General features: G+C 35.5%; 2 protein-coding genes across 2 annotated transcripts; both read left to right on the top strand.

Annotated features, from left to right (window-relative positions):
• Window positions 1-304: 304 nt before the first annotated feature.
• LOC110725004 (zinc finger MYM-type protein 1-like) lies at window positions 305-17,108 on the top strand. The gene is made up of 2 exons (XM_021904484.1): window positions 305-343; window positions 16,005-17,108. Exons 1-2 carry the CDS (start codon window positions 305-307, stop codon window positions 17,106-17,108), a joined length of 1,143 nt encoding a protein of 380 aa, XP_021760176.1.
• Window positions 17,109-17,177: 69 nt separating this feature from the next.
• Window positions 17,178-17,861, top strand: LOC110725003. Its single transcript, XM_021904483.1, has one exon. The coding sequence runs from the start codon at window positions 17,178-17,180 to the stop codon at window positions 17,859-17,861; it is 684 nt and encodes a 227-aa protein (XP_021760175.1).
• Window positions 17,862-19,804: the final 1,943 nt, after the last annotated feature.

Genomic DNA, 19,804 nt, shown 5'->3' with positions numbered 1-19,804 from the left:
TGGAACAACAAGGGACTCTAAAGAGTGCTGAATCGCAACTCTCTCACCCAGATATACCACAACGCTGTATGTCTCCTAAAAATACTGACGCTGGGCAATGTATTCCACGTCCAATGTAGGAAAGATGAAATAATCCCACGATCGAAACTGAACCTCAGGCTCCTACAAAGCGAACGTCCATAAGTTTAAGTCCTGCTAAGGGTAATAAAAACACAGAATGTTAAGAAAACATACCGAGAGAATCAACTCTCAAACACGAGTAGTAACAGTCTGGTCGTTATAACGGCCTCTCCAACTATCAGCAATGGGGAGCCCTCAAAGCAAAGGCCTTGCTAGTGAAAAAGTAAGGAAATACTCTTGGAACCAGACCTATAAGACAGTGAAATGTCAGCAAATTCTAGCAAAAAACCTAAAACAAGCTTTAGTTAAAATAAATAAGTTATACCTCTACGAGCCCCAAAAATTGGAAAGTGTGACTTTACCGTCAAAACTGCGATGGCGACAAGCGAGTCGCGATCCAAGCAGGAAGTCCGCATAGGCCAAGCTGGCCAAGTTTTATGATCCAACCATACGAAGGTCATGAATAGAAGACAGATAGTATAGCAGCACACGGCTACTCTTGTCAGGGGAGAAGGTCCCCGACAAAAGAATCAAGGCAAAGATACACACCCGCTGCTCTAGGGTAGTCACACCATCCTGAAAGGCCTCCATCATCATTGTCTGGCGAATGCACCCAGTGCTAATTTGCGTCAATCGAGCCTCGCCACAAGCTCGAACAGCTATAGGGCCGATCAACTGTTCTACCTCTGGAGAGAAAATAGTAATGTCGTTGCCAAATAGAACTGAACCTTCTAGAACTCTAAACCGGTGATGGGAGAGAATTCAAGAGGAGTGATGGTCATCTTACCCAAAGGAAAGTGATGTCCCAAAAGAAATCCACCAGAGCTCGAGCAAAAGAGCGACTCAATAGGAAGGAGTATATGGCCCGAGTAGCTTGAAGTAGAGGAGTCGGACCACAAGACTCCCATAGCTCGCGCAACTCGTTGTTGTCGCAAAAGTGAAGGTCGTACAGCTGACCAATAGCCCCATTACCAAAGCCGTGGCAACGAACACGGTCACCGGTCGACCCAAGCCGCACCTGCTCCGAGATATGAAACCCGAGCGCGAAGTAAAGAGTGCGCTCGTCCCACTCGGGGAACTCCCCTAGGCTAGTAGAAGCTCCATCGCCTGCGTCAACGGGCTCGTCCTCCTGGTGAGCCTCGCGATACAAGAACCAGACCCACGTCGTCGATACATGCTAAATTATGAAAGACAATAGTAAATCAAAGGTTCTATAATGTCTAAGGTTTTCCTAGCCGCATGATACTATGTTTGAACAAAAACAGGGTACGTAGTACTAAAAACAGAGCATGATTTTTATTCGAGCATAAAATAGAATTTTCAAGCAATCAAACAATTTCTTACAATACTATGCCACAAAATTGTGACAAATTAAGCATGAATAGCTAGCAAGAACATCAAGAATGAGCCACATTGTTCTCATGAACTCGTAAGGCTCAACAATGGCAAAACGTTCGTTTCTCACCAAATCGAGTCAAACAAGTCTTAAATCACTCCCAAGGCAATATACAAGCATAAATAAATAATTTCATGGCATAAGATTCAACAAACAAGGCGAATTAAGCAACATAAGCTTCGAAATATTCATAAATTTGTGAACAAAAGCATGCAAAATTCAGTAAAACCGAGGTGAGTTTAGAGAAAACCTACATAAATCGGGAAACTAGAGATCAAAAGCTTTAATTTGCAAAAAACTTAAGCAAATTAGGTTAAGAAACGAGTGCGAATGAGTGATTCGATCTTTCGAGCGAAAACCAAACAAAATGAAGCAGCCACGACAAATAGAGAAGAAAGGGGCTTTTATTTTGAAATACCGACTCGAGTTCCAACAAGTGATTCCAGTCGTATCACGACAGCGTCTTTGCGTGGTAATAGCAAGTTTCCAAGCGCGTTTGCTTAGCGACAAGGCATGTTGCCCACATAATCATTTATGCAGACCTAATGGAGCAGTTTGGGTTCCTTGGTACGCTAGTTAGACTATATAAGCATATTGACATGATTAGTTGTCGGCTTGATTATAATCGGACTAGGTGATCAGCCTAACAATGATCGTCTCACTTAGCTTAAAGCGCCTAAGCATTAGCTCATCACAAGCACCAAGTTAATGGTTCACAAGCTAGCACAAGCACCAAGGTATCGGCCAATTTACAAAATGCGTCGAGGTACTGGCACAACAAGCAATCACAGCAAGCAACCGCAACAACTCAACAACACAATGAGTATTCAAGCTAGGATCAACAAACGGTGGTCTTCGATAAATTTTCTCGGAAGATTATCATTATAAAACTGAAGATAGATACAAGAAACGGTCTTTGCCGATATCCCAAGGTAAAGAGTAGATTATCAATAGCGGCGAGGAACAACAGTGGCGAGGTACTGCCAAAACCCTGAAGATGCCTACAAGCAGTCACCTTTGACGTTTTTTCCCTAGGATGTGGAGGATTGTCATAAGTAGTTGAAGATGGTTACAAGAAACGGTCTTCGACGATGGAATTCACGAGGCATTGTGGAGGTTGTCACAACAAAAGCAGCAACGAAATCGGTTACTCTAGAGACGTGTGCTTGACGGTGCAAGATACACGTTTCTTAACTCTTTATTTTTTAACTAACGGTAGTTTGCAGGTATCGGCGTTATAGGAATGGTTTAGGATTGCCAAACGTTTTAAATCATTCTCCGTCCCTATCGCTACTTTGACTTTTGTTTTCGAAACATGCATTTATCAAAACTTAGTCAAAGTAGGGGCGGAAGTGTGAAAAGTCAAACGTTTAAGATTGCCAAACGTTTTCCAAAATGTGTCTCCCCAAAAGCCAAACCCAATGATGCATAATTTTCACGTCGCTTAATTATCGAATGAGGTGGAAGTGTGAAAAGTCTTGTGATGCGGTCCTTTTAATAAAATCTCTCTTTCCGTTTTTGAAAATATTCTCTATTTATGAAAATATCTCTTCCAATTCATCTTTGTCCGTTACAAGGGTCCAATAATAGTATAGTTGGGTCAAGCTCGTAAAGAGATTTCCAATAATATATTATAAGCCTAGTTTCGATGAATAACGGGGAATTTATGGCCAATGTACTAAATTGGGTTTGAAATGGTTTTATGGCCCAATGATCTAGTGGAGGGTCCATTAATTATTATTCCTAAAAATATTAGGATTAACTCTAATCTTCTAAAATAGTACAAAAGGTTATTTCGAGTTCTAATAACATTAGGATTGACGATTATTCTTTTTAGAAAAATAATGATTTTTTTTGAAAAAAAACAAGTGTTTTATTATGATAAAATTTTATTTAAAATTAATTAATACGAAGTTTAATTTCTTAATTTTATTAAGAAAAGGATTCCGTACAAAAGCGTGTTTTGTCTTTTAGTTAGCGCCAAACGACAAAGTCGTCGCCATGCGTGATGCTTGTTGTTTTGCGGTGGGCTCTGTCGCTGACGACAAGAGTCAGTTTTATTCTGGTTCAAATTTTGATTCTTTTCTATCGTTTCCAGACTATTTTCTTATAAATAGGGGTCGTATTTCCATATTTTTATTCATTCACAATCATCAATAGTCATCCTTAATTCTCTCAAGCAATAGCTTATTCTTCTCCCTCTTTCTAAACCTTCCCAAAATACAATACCTCATTCATGAGTTCTAGACACACCTAGCCAAATTTGAAATTTCCTTCGCCCTAGACATGAAAGGATGACAATTTCTTAGGGTTTGGTCCAAAATCTCTATTTTAATTTTTTAAATTAATTGCTTGATTTAATATTTTCCTTGAAGTTACTAACGTGTGTATTGTTTTGATAGAAAGAGATACGAGGCATCGAAGTAAGTAATTACTTTAATTATTCTTTTGATAAAGAAAGCATGTTCATATTATATTAATTCCTAGTATCATGTTAGGATGCTTTTATTGTTTTCTAGTATCATGTTTAGGTTGCTTTCTATTCTTTCTTCTATCAAGTTAGTATCTGTAGACACAAATTTGTGTCTCCCCAAAACCAAACCATGTGATGAGTACCTTTCACGTCGAATCATAATCGAATGAAGTGAAAGTGTGGAAAGTCTAGTGTTGCGGTTAGTTTTATTTCTTCTCTTTCTCTCTGTTTTTGAAAACCTATTTTAAGAAAACAGTCAAACCTGTTTGGTTTGGTCCATGGAAAGGGTCCAATAATGGTGTAGTTGGGTCGAGTTCGAAAAGACCTTTCCAACGATATATTATAAGCCCAATTCCGATGAATGATGAGGAAGTTATGGCCAAATTCCTAAACTGGGCCTGGTTTGATCTTTATATGCGGCCCAATGATCTAGAGGAGGGCCTATTATTGACTTATCATTCCTAATGTGATTAGAATTGATTATAGTCTTCTAGAATCTTCTAGAAAGTTCTTTTCATTCCTAATTTGATTAGCATTGATTTATTAACTTTAGTTGACTTTTAGGAGTTTTAATTAGAATAGAAGAAGTGTTTTTAAGGAAAATACAGTTTTTACCCTCTCATACGCTCAAATTTTATCAAAATAAGAAAACGCGTGGAAAATTGTTTGCAGCGCCATACGACAGCTATGTCGCCTGGCGACAGGCGCGTGTTTTGCGATGTGTTCGTGTTTTATTCTTTTTGAAACTCTGATTTTTGGCTGATTTTCTCTATAAATACCCTCCTAAAATCTTCGTTTTTACCCTCTCGTACGCTCAAATTTTATCATATTCGGCTGATTTTCATTATAAATACCCTCCTAAAATCTCCGTTTTCAATCATCAAGTCTCAATTCTTCCCATCTAATTCTTCTCACCAACTCTCATCAAGAAATTCTTAATTACTCTCTCTCTCTTTTCTAAACTAGTTATTCTCAAACAAAATTCCGCATTAACAAGATCTAGACACACCTAGCCAAGTTCGAAGTTGCCTTCGCCCTAGACGTGAAAGGTTTGATTTCTGAGGGTTTGGTCCCAAATCTAGCCCAAACTTTCTTTAGCTTCTCTCTTTCAATTATTAAATTTAATTGTTTTATATTTTCCTTGAAGTTACTAACGCGTGTATGTTGTTATTAGAAAGAGGTACGACGCATCCAAGTAAGTGCTTTAATTGTTTTATTGATATTATGATATAGAAATCATGTCTAGGTTGTTATTATGATTCCTAGTGTCATGTTAGGGGGTTTTGATCTTCTTAGTATCATGTTTAGGGTAAAGAATAAGTTCCTTAGATCAATTATGATTTCTGTGATGCCTTTTATTGTCTTTCCTAATAGCATGTTAGTATCATGTTAGGGTTAAAGCTTTGATTTTTATTGTTTAGTGACATGCTAGGGTTTGTTATTAATCTTGTTAGTATCATGCCTAGGATCTTGCTATTATTATTATGCTTTAACATGATTATTTTTATTCTAATTATTTTTATGATGATTATTATTATGTTGCTTGATTATGTTAATTGTTATTGCTTGATCACACATTTTATGCATGTTTAAAGGGAATTGGTACTTGTAATCAGCTTAATAAGATAATTAATAATCTTGTTTAGGGTTAATTTGATTATAATTCAAGTGATTGCCAATAATAGATTTATTTGTGCATTAATAGTCAACCAACATATTTAAACAGGTTTTGGGTTAATCCTATAGATTGCATGCTAGTCAGAAAGCGCACATGAATACGAGAAGAATAAAGTAGAGGCCTATTATTAGGGCAGGTTCAATTTCTTTTAGGTTTGATTTGTACCTTCATTCCCGAAATTCCAGTCATGGTTCCAGGCCTATTGGGGTTAACGATCTCTTGGATCGTTAAGGGGTGTAACCTTCACCCTGTGAACGGTTTACAAGTTCCTAAAACTTGTTGGCGACTCTTTTGCTTTAGCTTCCTTCCCTTTCAACGCCACCATGCTTAAGTGTATGATCACAGTGGGGTTCAATTTTGGGGTAATGCTTGAAATATTCCCTACAATGTTAAGATTAAAGCTTTGATCTTTATTGTTTAGTGACATGCTAGGATTTGTTATTAATCTTGTTAGTATCATGCCTAGGACCTTGCTAATATTATTATGCTTCATTTAGAATACTATTATTTTGATGATGATGCTTGTTGTTGTGTTGCTTTATATTATTGTTATTGCTTGATCACGCCCTCCTATGCAGGTTTAAAGGGAATTTGTATTTTTAATCACGCTTAATAAGACAATTAATAATCTATTTTAGGCTAATATGTTTATAATTCAAGTGATCGCCAATAATAGATTTGTTTGTGGATTAATATTATTCTTACATAGATTTAACAGGTTTAGGGGTTATATATTAATTGTATATTAGTTAGAAAGCGCACATGAATATCATAAGAATAAATTTGAGGCCTATTTTTAGGGCAGGTTTAATCTCTTTTAGGTTGAATTTGTACCTTCATCCCCGAATATCCAGTCATGGTTCCAGACCACTATGGAGTTAGTGATCTCATGGATCGTGAAGGGGTGTAACCTTCATCCAGTGAACGGTTAGTAATTCATAAATATTTGTTGGGGACTCTTTTTCTCTAGCTTCTTTCCCTTTGGACGCCACCATGCTTTAGTGTATGATCATAGTAGGGATCAAGCGTGGATGCTTGAAATATTCCCTACACCCGAGGATCCCTTCAAATATCTAACAACCCGCAAAGCTGCTTCCCAATACTCCACTCGAGATTGTTGCAAAAACTGAGACAAAATGTGCACTGAATATGCAAGATCCGAATGAGTCACAGCAAGATACACAAGTTGTCCAACTAGATTACAATACATTTATTGGTCTGAAAGTACGACACCCTCTACATGACCTAGACGACGATTTTGCTCCATGGGATACCCAAACGGTTTTGCACCCGTCAAACTGGCCTCTGAAATAATGTCAAGAGTATAATGTCTCTGACAAAGAAACAACCCTGTTGCACTTCGAGCAACCTGAATCCTAAGAAAATATTCCAAATTGCGTAGTTCTTTCATTTTGAAATAATCGGACAAATAGGCCTTAAATGCACGCAACGTGGCGGAATCATTGCCCAAAATTATTAGATTATCAACATACACCAAAACATTAACCTGAATAGACCTCTTTGTAAAGGTAAATAAAGAATAATCAAAGTACGATTGAAGAAAACCAAACCCTTTCAACCTTGTTACTAGTTTCGCGAACCAACATCGTGGTGCATGCTTCAATCCATACAACAACTTTTTCAATCGACAAACAAGTTTCGGATTCGGAGTCTCAAATCCGGGAGTCAATTTTATTTACAGTTCTTCGTCAAGGACACCGTGAAGAAATGCATTGTAAATTTCCATCTGGTGAAGTTCCCAATTCTTTAATGCTTCAATGGATAAGAAAGCTCGAACAAAAGACATTTTAGCAACAGGGGAAAAAGTTTCATTATAGTCGATACCCAACTTTTGATGATTGCCGAACACCACTAATTTTGACTTGAGACGTTCAATATCCCCATTTGAGAGATATTTTGTTTTATAAACCCACTGACTACCAAGAGCACGTGTTCCGGGTGGCAGTTCTTCTAAAGTCCACGTCCCATTGTCGTCCAACGCTCATATTTCTTCTTGCATTGACTTTCTCCACCCTTCATGCTTCATTGCTTCTCTAAACAATTTTGGATCTTGTCCGAACATAATTGCTGCCAGGAAAATAATGATGATAATTTGCAGAAAATTTGTCACAATTAATATAGTGTGCTATAAGATAGGGAGTACTTGAGGATTGTTGTGAAGACGGAGTAGACGTTGATGGAGATGGACTATTTGTGACGATCGTATGAGTGACATAATCTCGTAATTTATTTGATGGAATTTTCTCACGAAACCACGATCAAGTTGCTGGTTACCATGCTCAATGGTTTGCTCGGTGTGCTCAATGGGTTGCTCAATGTGTTGAGTTGCGTCAATCTACTACTATTGTTCTTCAGTCCACTCCGCACCCCCACGTGGTCAGTGGAAGACAATCGCGCGTTGCTTGTGGAGCCCTGCCTGGCTGTAGGTGGACTTCTCTTGCGTGGTCTACCTCGGCTGGGCAGTGTGGCCTGCTGTTTGGCTGTGGGTGGGCTGCTCCTGAGTGGTCTACCTCGGCTAGGCAGTGTGGCCTACTGCCGAGCTTTAACTAGGCTGGGCAGTAGATTCTTGAGTGCCAACATGCACTCCCAATTCTATTTATTCGTCATTACCCACAACATGTGTTTTTTTTCATATTGATGATGCTCATAATAATCATCAAAATCCAGATCAACCAACACATCATCTTCCATAGAAACAATATTTCCCAGCTCAATGTTTATCTCCTTCGTGTCAACAAACGGAAACACATCCTAGAAACATTTTACATCCCTAAACACGAATAATTCCTTTTTATCTAGATCATACAGCCTCCAACCTTTTTTCTGAAAGGATACCCAAAAAACACAAATTTTCGACTTTGACTTTCGTATTTATCACCCTTTGTTTTTTGATTATGAGAAAAACACAAACAACCGAAAGTCCGAATAGCATTATATGATGGAGGATGACCAAATAATATCTTGAAAGGAGTTTTGTTATCTAATAAAGGAGTCGGAGTGCGATTAATCAATTGAGCTGCGACTAAAACGCAATCCCCAAAAATTAAATTGGCAATTTTGCTTGAAATCGCAGGGCCCTAGAAACATTTAAAATATGCTTGTGTTTCTGTTCGACCCAACCATTTTGTTGAGGAGTCCCAACATAAGAAGTATAAAACAAAACCCCAGTAGCATCAAATGATCACGCAAGCAATTAAATTCCGTGCCATCATCACTTTGTATAATCTGAATAGTCTGAGAAAATTGACGATCAACCATTGCAATGAAATCCATAAACACACGGAAAGCCTCCATTTTATCATCCAACCAATAAATCCAGACAACACGGGAATAGTCATCTACTATTGTTAAAAAATAATGAGCTCCAAAAGAAGAAGCATGTCTATATGAGCCCCACAAATCACAATGTATCTTTTCAAATATGCGACTTGCTCTATTATCACTAGAGGGAAATTTTTCCCTAGGGTATTGAGCCCGAAAACAAACTTCACAATGCTTATCTAAGGTACCCGTGAGGCTATCAAGAGGAATAATTTCACTACCTTTTCCGAAGGATGACCAAGTCAATTGTGCCATAACTCTAATTGTGACGTTGCTCCATTAACAATAACATGGCACACAGAGTCATCTCTAAAGTAGTAAAATCCATCTCATCTAGATTTAAGCTAAAAAACAGTCCCTCAACTTTAGTATTTGTAGCGTTTTGGTCCCTCATCTTTCAAACGAAGCAAATTGGTCCCTCAACCACCCATAACTTACTTTTTCGGTGGAAAAAAGTTGAGTCACCAAAGTTTAAGGACCAAAGTGCCCATGTGGAAAAATATAAAATAATATTTTTTTAAAAAAAAAGTTTAGGGACCTACCCTAGTTAGCAAAAGTTTAGAAACCAAGATTCATTAATATTTTTTTTTTGTAAGTTTTTTTTAAAAAGTAATCTTTTAACTGACATTAATTTTTTTTCATCAACATTAATATTTTGGTTATGATTTGCATTAATAAAACTATAGAATTTCCAGGGAAAATAAAAACCTATAGGATTTTCCACCTTTTTCTCACCCCACATCACCAACAACCAGCCACAAACACACAACCCCATGTCCACCAGTCTGCAGCCTCACTACCATCATTAATCAACCACGCAACCCAAACCTCCGGTTCTGCCGAACTATACTGCGCATGAGCTTGTATAGAATTAATAAAATCAGGAGGCCAAGATTAAATCACAAAATAAATCAAAGGCTGAAATTAAAAGATGGTGATTGCTGATGGTCGTTAATGAGGTGCAAAGTAGGGGATTGTTAACCCATTAGAGCGACCAAACCAAGAGAGAAGAAGAGATGGTTGACATTTTTTTTTAATTTTATTTTTCTTTAATTTTTCTTTTCCTATTCCCTTTTTCTTTATTTTTCCTTTCCTATTTCTGTAATTCGAAGTATTTAATTTTTTTTTAAAAAAAGTCAAGGTATTTAAATTTTTTAAGTCATATTTAATTTTCTTCTTTATTATTCCTTTAAGACATTTTTTTTTTAAAAAAAAAGTCATTTAATTTATAAAAAAGTAAAAAATTTGGGTATGTTTTTCATTTTAATCAAAGTTTGTACATAATAAATAATAAATATTAGTAGCTGATAAAAAAAATTAATGATTCATAATCCCTACACAAATGCTTATTAGGATATGTCCCGTAACTATTGCTTAGTTGGCAACACACATTCCCAAACTTTGCTGACTCATAAGTTTCTCCACCAAAAATGGTGAGGCAAGGGTGGTAGAGGGATCAATCTGCCTCATTTCAAAGATGAAGGACCAAATATGCAACTAATGTCATAGTTCAAGGATCGCATTATAGCTTATCTCATCTCATCTAGCTCTCATTCCAATCAGCGTCTCCTTTTTGTCTTGTATAGCACACATAAAGGAATTAAAATTGAAAATACAATGTAAATTGTCATTTAATTAAGAGACAGAAATCAAATCACAACTCAATTTGGGAACATATAGAACATGCTTAAGCACGACTGAGTTCGATAAACGAACCAAACCCTAGTTTTCTGCAAGAACAATCTCACCATTTGGTAAACCAATCGGACAATCAAATATGGGAGTTGTATTAAACAACCAAGTGTCAATGCCGGTTACATGATGCGTGGCACCGGTATCAATTATCCACAAATTAGTATTGAATTTTTCATTCATCTTATTATCTTACACCGTAGTGTTACCAACCATAGTTGCAATAGCTTTCCATTGATCGGCTATGAATATTTGAGAAGAAGATGACGGTGGTGATGTGATGTGAGGTGAGGCCAAAAGCTTGCATTGTATTAATATTAGCTGCCAATATATAGGCGTAAAACGTACAAGAAGGATATACTTTAGGAAACAATCTAATATTGCTATATTCCATCTTATGCCAACTATTATGCCAACTATACTAAACAAATCAAATCATATTAATATCATGTAATCTCCTAATATATCTTACCTATATATATATATATCAAAAAAGAAAAAAAATCTAATAGTACCCTAGATAGTAGCATGCCAATCCATAATTCGATACTTAAATACTTTCTTACTAGAATTGGCAAACATCAGCAACTTAAATCACCCAACAACAGCCTTAGGGTGGATGTAGACAAGAACATTGCCATACTTCTTTTTCCAAATACATTAAGCTAGCAAGGAAGCACAGTAAACATTTTCAAGCTGAGATAAACTTTCTTTAGATATACTTAACAATTTCATTAATGAATAAAACAAAGATCAAAGAGTGTGAACTCTGTAAATTACATTAAAAGAGCAAAAAGTTAGTATCCCCGATCATACTTAACACCTAACAGAGACTTGTGAGAGATACTCATGTGCATGAATCATAAAAAAGCTAAAGCATTTTCATTTGCCATAAGCTTAAATTTCTTGACTAGAAACTAATGCGGAGATCCTATATATATCTTTTTGCAGCCAAAGAACCTGTAAGATTAATGTTAGTGAAAGCCCACATAAACGACCCACGACTGCTACAAGCTTACAAATACAACACAGTAGACTCGCACACAACAAAGAATTGTGTTAATAGAAATTAACTTCTTATTGATGAATTGTTTCCATATTAAAAGCCTACAGTACTACAACAGGCAGGTACCTTTCTTCCCCTAGCAAGACACATGACACTCAGCTTCTTTTACTGCCTATCAAACCAAGAAAAAAAAAATAACTTAAATAGAGACCCTATTTGTAGGGAATATTTCAAGCATCCTACACTTGAGCCCCACTGTGATCATAAACTTAAGCATGGTGGGGTACAAAGGGAGCGAAACTAGAGTAAAAGAGTCACCAAAAAGTTTCAGGAACTAGTAAATCGTTCACATGGTGAAGGTTACACCCCTTCACGATCCATGAGATCGCTAACTCCATAGTGGTTTGGAACCATATATGACTTGATATTTGGGGATGAAGGTAAAAATACAACTTAAAAGAGATTAAACATGCTCTGAAAACATGTCTCTACTTTATTCTTCTCATTTTCATGTGCGCTTTCTGACTAACATACTATCATTAGGTTAACTCTAAACCTTTTTAATCTACGTTGGTTTAATATTAATGCACAAACAAATCTATTATTGACAATCACTTGAATTATAATCATATTAACCTAAACAAAATTATTAATTATCTTATTGAGCGTGATTACAAGTACAAATTCCCTTTAAACACTAGTAGAAAATTACAAAAAGGCACCGAGTTATGCCCACCGGTTTTTAAAAACCGGTGGGGGAAAAATGGGCGGGATTAGGTGAAATGATAAAGCCACCAGTTCAAACCGAAACGGTGGCAATTTTGAAAAAAAAACGCTCGTTTATAAACCCTAAGGGAGCCTCTCCTCTCTCTCGTCACTCTCCTGCCTCTTCTCTCCTCTCAGCTCTCCTCTCTCCTGCCTCCTGCACCCTCCTCTCAGCGATCTCTTCGTTCTATTCATCATCTCATTCCTAAGGCCTCCTCAAAGGCCTCCACACAACGAAGCCCTCCACCGCACTTTGAGCTTGTCACTTCTCTTCCTCGATCTACTTCTTTTTCCCCTAAAAGCCCACCACTGCCACTAGCCCCTGCCATGAAGACCGACCATTTTTCGCACTTTCATAGTTTTGGGTGGTTGAATGAAGGTATGTGTCTTTTTTTAAAAAAAATTTGGGTTTCCGAGTTTATTTATATGAGGTTAGGGTTTCTGGGTTTAATTATTCATGTTAAATGCCTTGATTTTTTGGGTTTTTTTAGTCGATGTTTCTTAATTTAATTGATTTTGAAATTTGCATGAATTTTTTTGTTTTTGTAAAGATTTTCTGGGTTTTTTTGGTTTAATTTATTGTTCTATTTTACTTTTTTTTCTAGTAGATGTTATTGTATTTCGGATAGTTTTTTTTTATTAATTTCGGAATGTTTTCTTGTTGTTTTTTTTTTGGAATCTTCTGGGTGTAATTGAATTTCGAATTGTTGGGTTTAACCATTTAATTGATTTTTTTTATATAATTAACTTATTTTGGGTTTTTATTAATTTGGTGTCCAAATTTGATGTAGGTTCACATAGCAAAAGGATTCAAAATGTTGATTTTGGAAATTCGATTTTGCAGTTTTTTTTTTGTTTTTTTTTTTTTTTTTTTGTGAAATTGTAAAATGCTGTAATAATTCATTTGATGATATATCGTTGTCTCACATTTTTAAGTGAAAAAATCATATTAGTGACATTTATTTGATGAATTTATCGTTGATGAATATAATTTATTTGATGAATTTATTGTTGCAATTTTTTAATATCGTTGTCTGATATTTTTAAGTGAAAATAGAAAAAACAAATTGGACACTTTTGGCACCGGTTAACCGGTGCCAAAAGTAATGAATTTCTTTTTTTTAAAAAAAAGTGGGTGCCTATTATTCCCACCGGTTTTGAACCAGTGGCTTTTATACAAGTATTGCCACCCCTCAAATGCCCAACGGTTCAAAACCGATGGCATTGCGAGGTTTTGAACCGATGGCGATCACCTTTTTTCTACTAGTGAAACATGCATAAAAGGCTTGCAATAACAATAATATATATCAAGAAACATAACAACAATCATCATCACAACCATATTCACAATAAAGCATAATATTAATAGCAAGATCCTAGGCATGATACTAACAAGATTAATAAACAACCCTAGCATGTCACTAAGCATTAAAGATCAAATATTTAGCCCTAACATGATACTAACATGATACAAGGAAGAATAGGAAGCAACCTAAACATGATACTAGAAACATACATGATATTAGAAATATTAGTTATTACCCTAAACATGATACTAGGAATAATTAAGACCTCCTAACATAATATTAGAAATTAAAATAATCTAAGCATGCTTTCTATATCAAAATAATAATTAAATTACTTACTTGGATGCATCATATCTCTTTATAATAACAAAATACACACGTGAGTAACTTTAAGGAAAATATTAAATCAAACAATTAATTTAAATAATTGAAATAGGGATTTGGGACCAAACCCTCAGAAAATATCAACCATTCATGTCTTGGGCGAAGGCAACTTTGAACTCGGCTAGGTGTGCCTAGAACTAATGAATGTGGAATATGTAAGAGGGGAAGGTTTAGAAATTAAAAAGAATAGATAGAGAGTAAGCTTCGAGCTTTAGAGAGAGGAGAGAGATGATTGGTGATTGTTGATGATTAAAAACGGGGGTCTAGGACCCTATTAATAGAAAAATAGTCCGGACACCGATCGAAAAAGAGATCGAGTTCTATTCCGAAAAAAAAAACCTTTTGTCGCGAACAACATGAGCCAGAGCCGGACGACAGGTATTAGCGTCAGGTGACAGGTATTAGCGCTAGGCAATAGGCACCAGCGCCAGGCGACAAACTCTGTCGTTTGGTTCTAATTAAAAGTTAAATCACTCTTTGTACGGAATCCTTTTCATAATATAATTAAGTAATTAGAATCCGCGTTAAACAGTTTTAAAGATCAGATTTATCATAAAACACTTATTTTATTCCAAATAAAACTCTTTAAAATAATAATTATTAATCCTAATTCCATTAGAATTTAAAAGAACCTTCTAGATTATTCTAGAAGATTAAAGTCGATCCAAATAACTTTAGGAATAATAATTAATAGGTCCTCCTCTAGATCATTGGGCCACACATAAAATTCATTTTTAGACCTAATTTAGCATTTTGGCCATAACTTCCTCAATATTCATCGGAATTGGGCTTATAATATATTGTTGGTAAGCTTTTTTCCAGCCCAATCAGTGGCGGAGGTAGTATGTGTCCTGGTGGGGCTTGTGCCCTACCAGGTTTTTTTTAAAAAAATTTTATGCTAATTATTAAAAAAAAACCTTATATTTTAACTCCATATGACCGTTGCTAGTCATGCTACATGATCAATGCCCTGCCATTTTCAGTGTATTTTCCCCCACTCCCCCCAATTTCCAATTTCCAATGACTTTAATATTTTTATAAAAACAATTAATTAAAAATAATTCCAATCACATATTCACGTGACAAAAAGTCCGAAAGTCACTAAAAATATTAAAAGTAAAAAAAGTTAAAAAAATTTAGAATTTTCCCCAAATTTTCTCCCTCCTCAAAATATCAAAAGTGTGAATAGTAACTCGGCCCTCTCCTCGACTGGGACTCCTCGCCGCGGCTCTGCTTCGACTGCTTGCCGAGTTGCCGGTGCAAGCGCCAGATTCCAGCGGCTCACCTCCCACCATTCCATCAAGGTCTTGCTTCTACTCATCTCTACCATTGTTATTCGAGGTATTAAAATTTATTGGGTCTTAATTTTTCAATTTCATTCTGTGATTTAGGGTTTAATGTTATACAAATTTGTCTTTAATTAAATCGTTTCTTTGAATCATGGGTGTTAATTTTTAATTAATTGCATAATTTGAATATATAAAGGGCTATTAAGAATGTTAATTGTGTAAAATGTAAGTCCACTATGTGTGAATGTGTCAATTTGTGTGAATTGTGATTTTGTTGTTTGTTGTTCTTCTTGAGTTCTTATGTTATTTACTTATTTGTTGCCTAAAATTAAAGGTAGTAGACTATGAATTATTTCTTGAGTTGATTAATTATAAGTTTAGTATATATGCTTATACTTTATAAGTATGTTGTTAGTTTATATGAAAATTTTGGTTTAAAATTATCTAATTAGACATATAATATAAATTTCAGAATGAAGAGAAAAAATACAAGGGATATTTCAATTTTCCTTACCAAAAGATCTTCTACTTCAAATCCTTCTCTTTCTCAAGAACAAAATCTCCCCTCCATCACAAGAAAATAATCAAAATCTCCCTCCACCACAAGAAAGTAATCAAAATCTCCATCCACCACAAGAATCTCTACAAAATCCTCCTCCACCTCAAGAAAATGAACAAATTCCTCTTCCACATCAAGCAAGTGAACAAAATTCTTCTCCATCACACAACTTTCCTAAAAATCAAGACGAGGGAGCTTGTCATGGAGCTAGTTCAAATCCTAGAAATGAAGCTCCAATTCATGAAGGAAGATTAAGTACTTTTGATATTGTTAATCTTCCACAAGATCCCGGAAAAAGGAGAAAGATAAGTGATTTTCATCCGGATGATAGGGATTTGGTTAGAAGAACATACATTCAACGAAAACCTTGTCAACCTGAAGATTTTGTATTTCCTCAAACACCTTTTGGGCCAAAATTGCGTCGCTTCAATAAAAAATGGTTTGATACTTGGCGGACATGGCTTGAGTATTGTGTTGAGAAGGATGCGGCTTTTTGTTTTATTTGTTACTTATTCAAGAAAGACAATTCATCTGGAGGTGATGCTTTTGTTAATGAGGGATTCAAGGCTTCGAATAGAACGGAAGCATTTGCAAAACATGTTGGTGGACACATGAGTGCTCACAACATTGCGGTGGTTGATATGAATTCATTTGTCAATCAAAAGGCTTCTATTACAACCGCATTGTCCAAACAATCACAAGAAGCAATGAGCGCATATCGAAAGCGGTTAGAAGCTTCAATTGTAACTACTCAATGGCTCCTACTTCAAGGGTTTCCTTTTCGTGGCCATGATGAAAAAGAAACTTCATTGAATAGAGGTAATTTCATTTCTCTATTGTCACTTCTTTCAAAGCATGATCCCAACTACTCGAAAGTTATTTTAAAAAACTCTCCGAGTAATTGTCAACTGACTTCTCCTCCAATCCAAAAAAATATCATCAATGCTTGTGCAAAAGAAACAACTAAGGCAATTCTTGAAGAGCTTGGTGATGGATTTTTTGCCATCCTTGCCGATGAGTCAGCAGATGTTACCGATAAAGAACAAATGGCTGTTTGTTTGAGATATGTTAATAAAATGGGAGAGATATGTGAATGATTTCTTTGTGTTGTGCATGTTCTTAACACCACTTCTTTGACCTTGAAAAATGCTATTGAGTTTATACTTATGGAGCACTCTTTAACTTTCTCTCAAGTACGAGGTCAAGGTTATGATGGTGCTAGTAATATGCAAGGTTCAATTAATGGCCTCAAAGCTTTGATATTGAATGAATGCAAACAAGCTTACTTTGTGCATTGTTTTGCACATCAACTTCAATTGACACATGTTGCACTTGCTAAAAAGAATTCGGATTGTGGGTGGATTTTTGTTGATGTACTTGCACCTCTTTTGAATTTTGTTGGAGGTTCACCGAAAAGGAAAGAATTTCTTAGAGAAAAACAACGTCAACATGTTGTAGAAGCATTGTCTTTGGGTGAACTTGAAACAGGAACAGGATTAAATCAAGAACAAGGTTTGGGTAGACCTTGTGACACTCGTTGGGGATCTTACTTCAAGTCGATCTTAAATGTGCTTGATTTATATTCTTCCATCCTTCTTTCCCTTGATTCCATTGCAGAAGTGTTTGATACACTTGATTCAAATAAAGCACAAGCTATTACACACTTGTTGATGTCATTTGATTTTATGTTTGTGGCACACTTGATGGTTGATATATTTGCGATTACAAAGGAGTTGAATGAGGCCTTGCAAAAACATGATCAAGACATTATGAATGCAATGGCCATGGTTGACGTAACCAAGGATAATTTGCAAGAGTTGAGAGATGAAGGGTTTGATATGCTTATGTAAAAATTTACTTCTTTTATGGCAAAACATGAACTTGAGATTCCAAACATGGAGGCTAAATATGTTGTTCCGGGGAGAAGGATGTTTAGAGGTAAGAGCCCACAAGTGAAAAATCTTCATCATTTTCGAGTTGAAGTTTTTATAAGTGTCATTGATCTTCAATTGCAAGAACTTGAAAATCGATTTCCCGAGGTAAGTAAGGACTTACTTTTGTGTATGTCTTCCTTTAATCCTACTAATAATTTTTCATATTTTGACAAAAAAAAATTGATTCAACTTGCTAAATTCTATCCAAATGAATTTTCAAGTGCCGAGTTGATATTTTTTGAGCATTCTCTTAACAACTTTATTGTTGATGTTAGAGAAGATGAGAGATTTAGGAATTTTAGAAGTGTAAATGAGCTATCTATGAAACTTGTTGAAACGGGAAAATATGTAACTCATCATCGTGTGTACTTGATTTTGAAATTGGGTTAATTCTCCCCGTTGCAACGACAAGTGTAGAAAGAGTATTTTCAGGAAGGACTCAAGTGAAAGATAAATTGCGCAATAGCATGGGAGATCAAATGTTAAATGATTGTTTGGTTACTTATCTTGAAAGAGATTTGTTTGTGAATGTTAGTATGAATGATATTGTTCATCGATATCAAAATATGAAAACTCGTCGAGAACAATTGTAATAGTTTTTAAAGAATTATTAGGTTGTAATTTGAATAAATATTATTTCTTGAATGATTTATTTTATGGTTTTTTTAAAAAAAAAATAGTGTGGTTAAATTGGAAAATTTTGTTGTTGATAAGTTTGTATTCAATAGTTCCCTACCATTGTTGAATTCATGGCTCCGCCACTGAGCCCAATCCAACTACACTATTATTGGACCCTTATCATGGACCAAATTAAATTGGACTGGTTATTTTCATAAATAAAGTATAAAAAGAAATATTTTCGAAAACAAAAAGAAAGATATTTTAATAAAAGGATGATTATTGATGATTGTGAATGAATAAAAATGGGGAAATATGTCCCCTATTTATAAGAAAATAAACCGGAAACGATAGCGAAGAATCAAAATTTGAATCGGAATAAAACCGACCTCTGTCGCCAGCGACAGAGCCCAGCGCGAAACGACAAGCATTACGCATGGCGACGACTCTGTCGTTTGCCGCTAATTAAAAGATAAAACGCGCTTTTGTACGGAATCCACTTCTTAATAAAATTAAGTAGTTAAACTCCGTTTTAATTAATTTTAAATCAGATTTTATCATAATAAAACACTTGTTTTTTTTTCAAATTAAAATCATTTTTTTTCTAAAAAGAATAATCATCAATCCTAATGTTATTAGAACTCAAAATAACCTTCTAGACTATTCTAGAAGACTAGAATAAATCCTAATAATTTTAGGAATAGTAATTAATGGGCCCTCTACTAGATCATTGGGCCATAAAACTATTTCAAACCCAATTTTGTATATTGGCCATAACTTCCTCATTATTCATCGGAACTTGGCTTATAATATATCATTGAAAAGCTCTTTACGAACTCAACCCAACTACAATATTAATGGACCCTTGTCAAGGACCAAGATAAATTATAAGAGCTATTTTCATAAATAGAGAAGATTTTCGAAAACAAAAAGAGAGATTTTATTAAAAAAACCACATCACAAGACTTGTTACACTTCCACCTCATTCGATAATTAAGCAACGTGAAAATTATGCATCACTGGGTTTGGTTTTTGGGGTGACACATTTGGGTGTCTACAGAAGCCCCCACTTTGACTGAGTTTGGAGAAACGCATGTTTTGAAAACAAAAGTCAAATTAGCGATTGGGACGGAGAATGATTCAAAACGTTCTATAATCCTTAACCATCTTGTAACGCCGATACCTGCAAACTATTGTTAGTTAAACAGATAAAAGAGTTAAGAAACGCGTATCTTGCACCG

This window comes from Chenopodium quinoa, unplaced genomic scaffold, assembly GCF_001683475.1.
Source record: "Chenopodium quinoa cultivar QQ74 unplaced genomic scaffold, ASM168347v1, whole genome shotgun sequence".
Taxonomy (NCBI): Eukaryota; Viridiplantae; Streptophyta; class Magnoliopsida; order Caryophyllales; family Amaranthaceae; genus Chenopodium; species Chenopodium quinoa.
The sequence above is the reverse complement of the archived record's forward strand: the minus strand, read 5'-3'. Positions and strand labels throughout refer to the sequence as shown.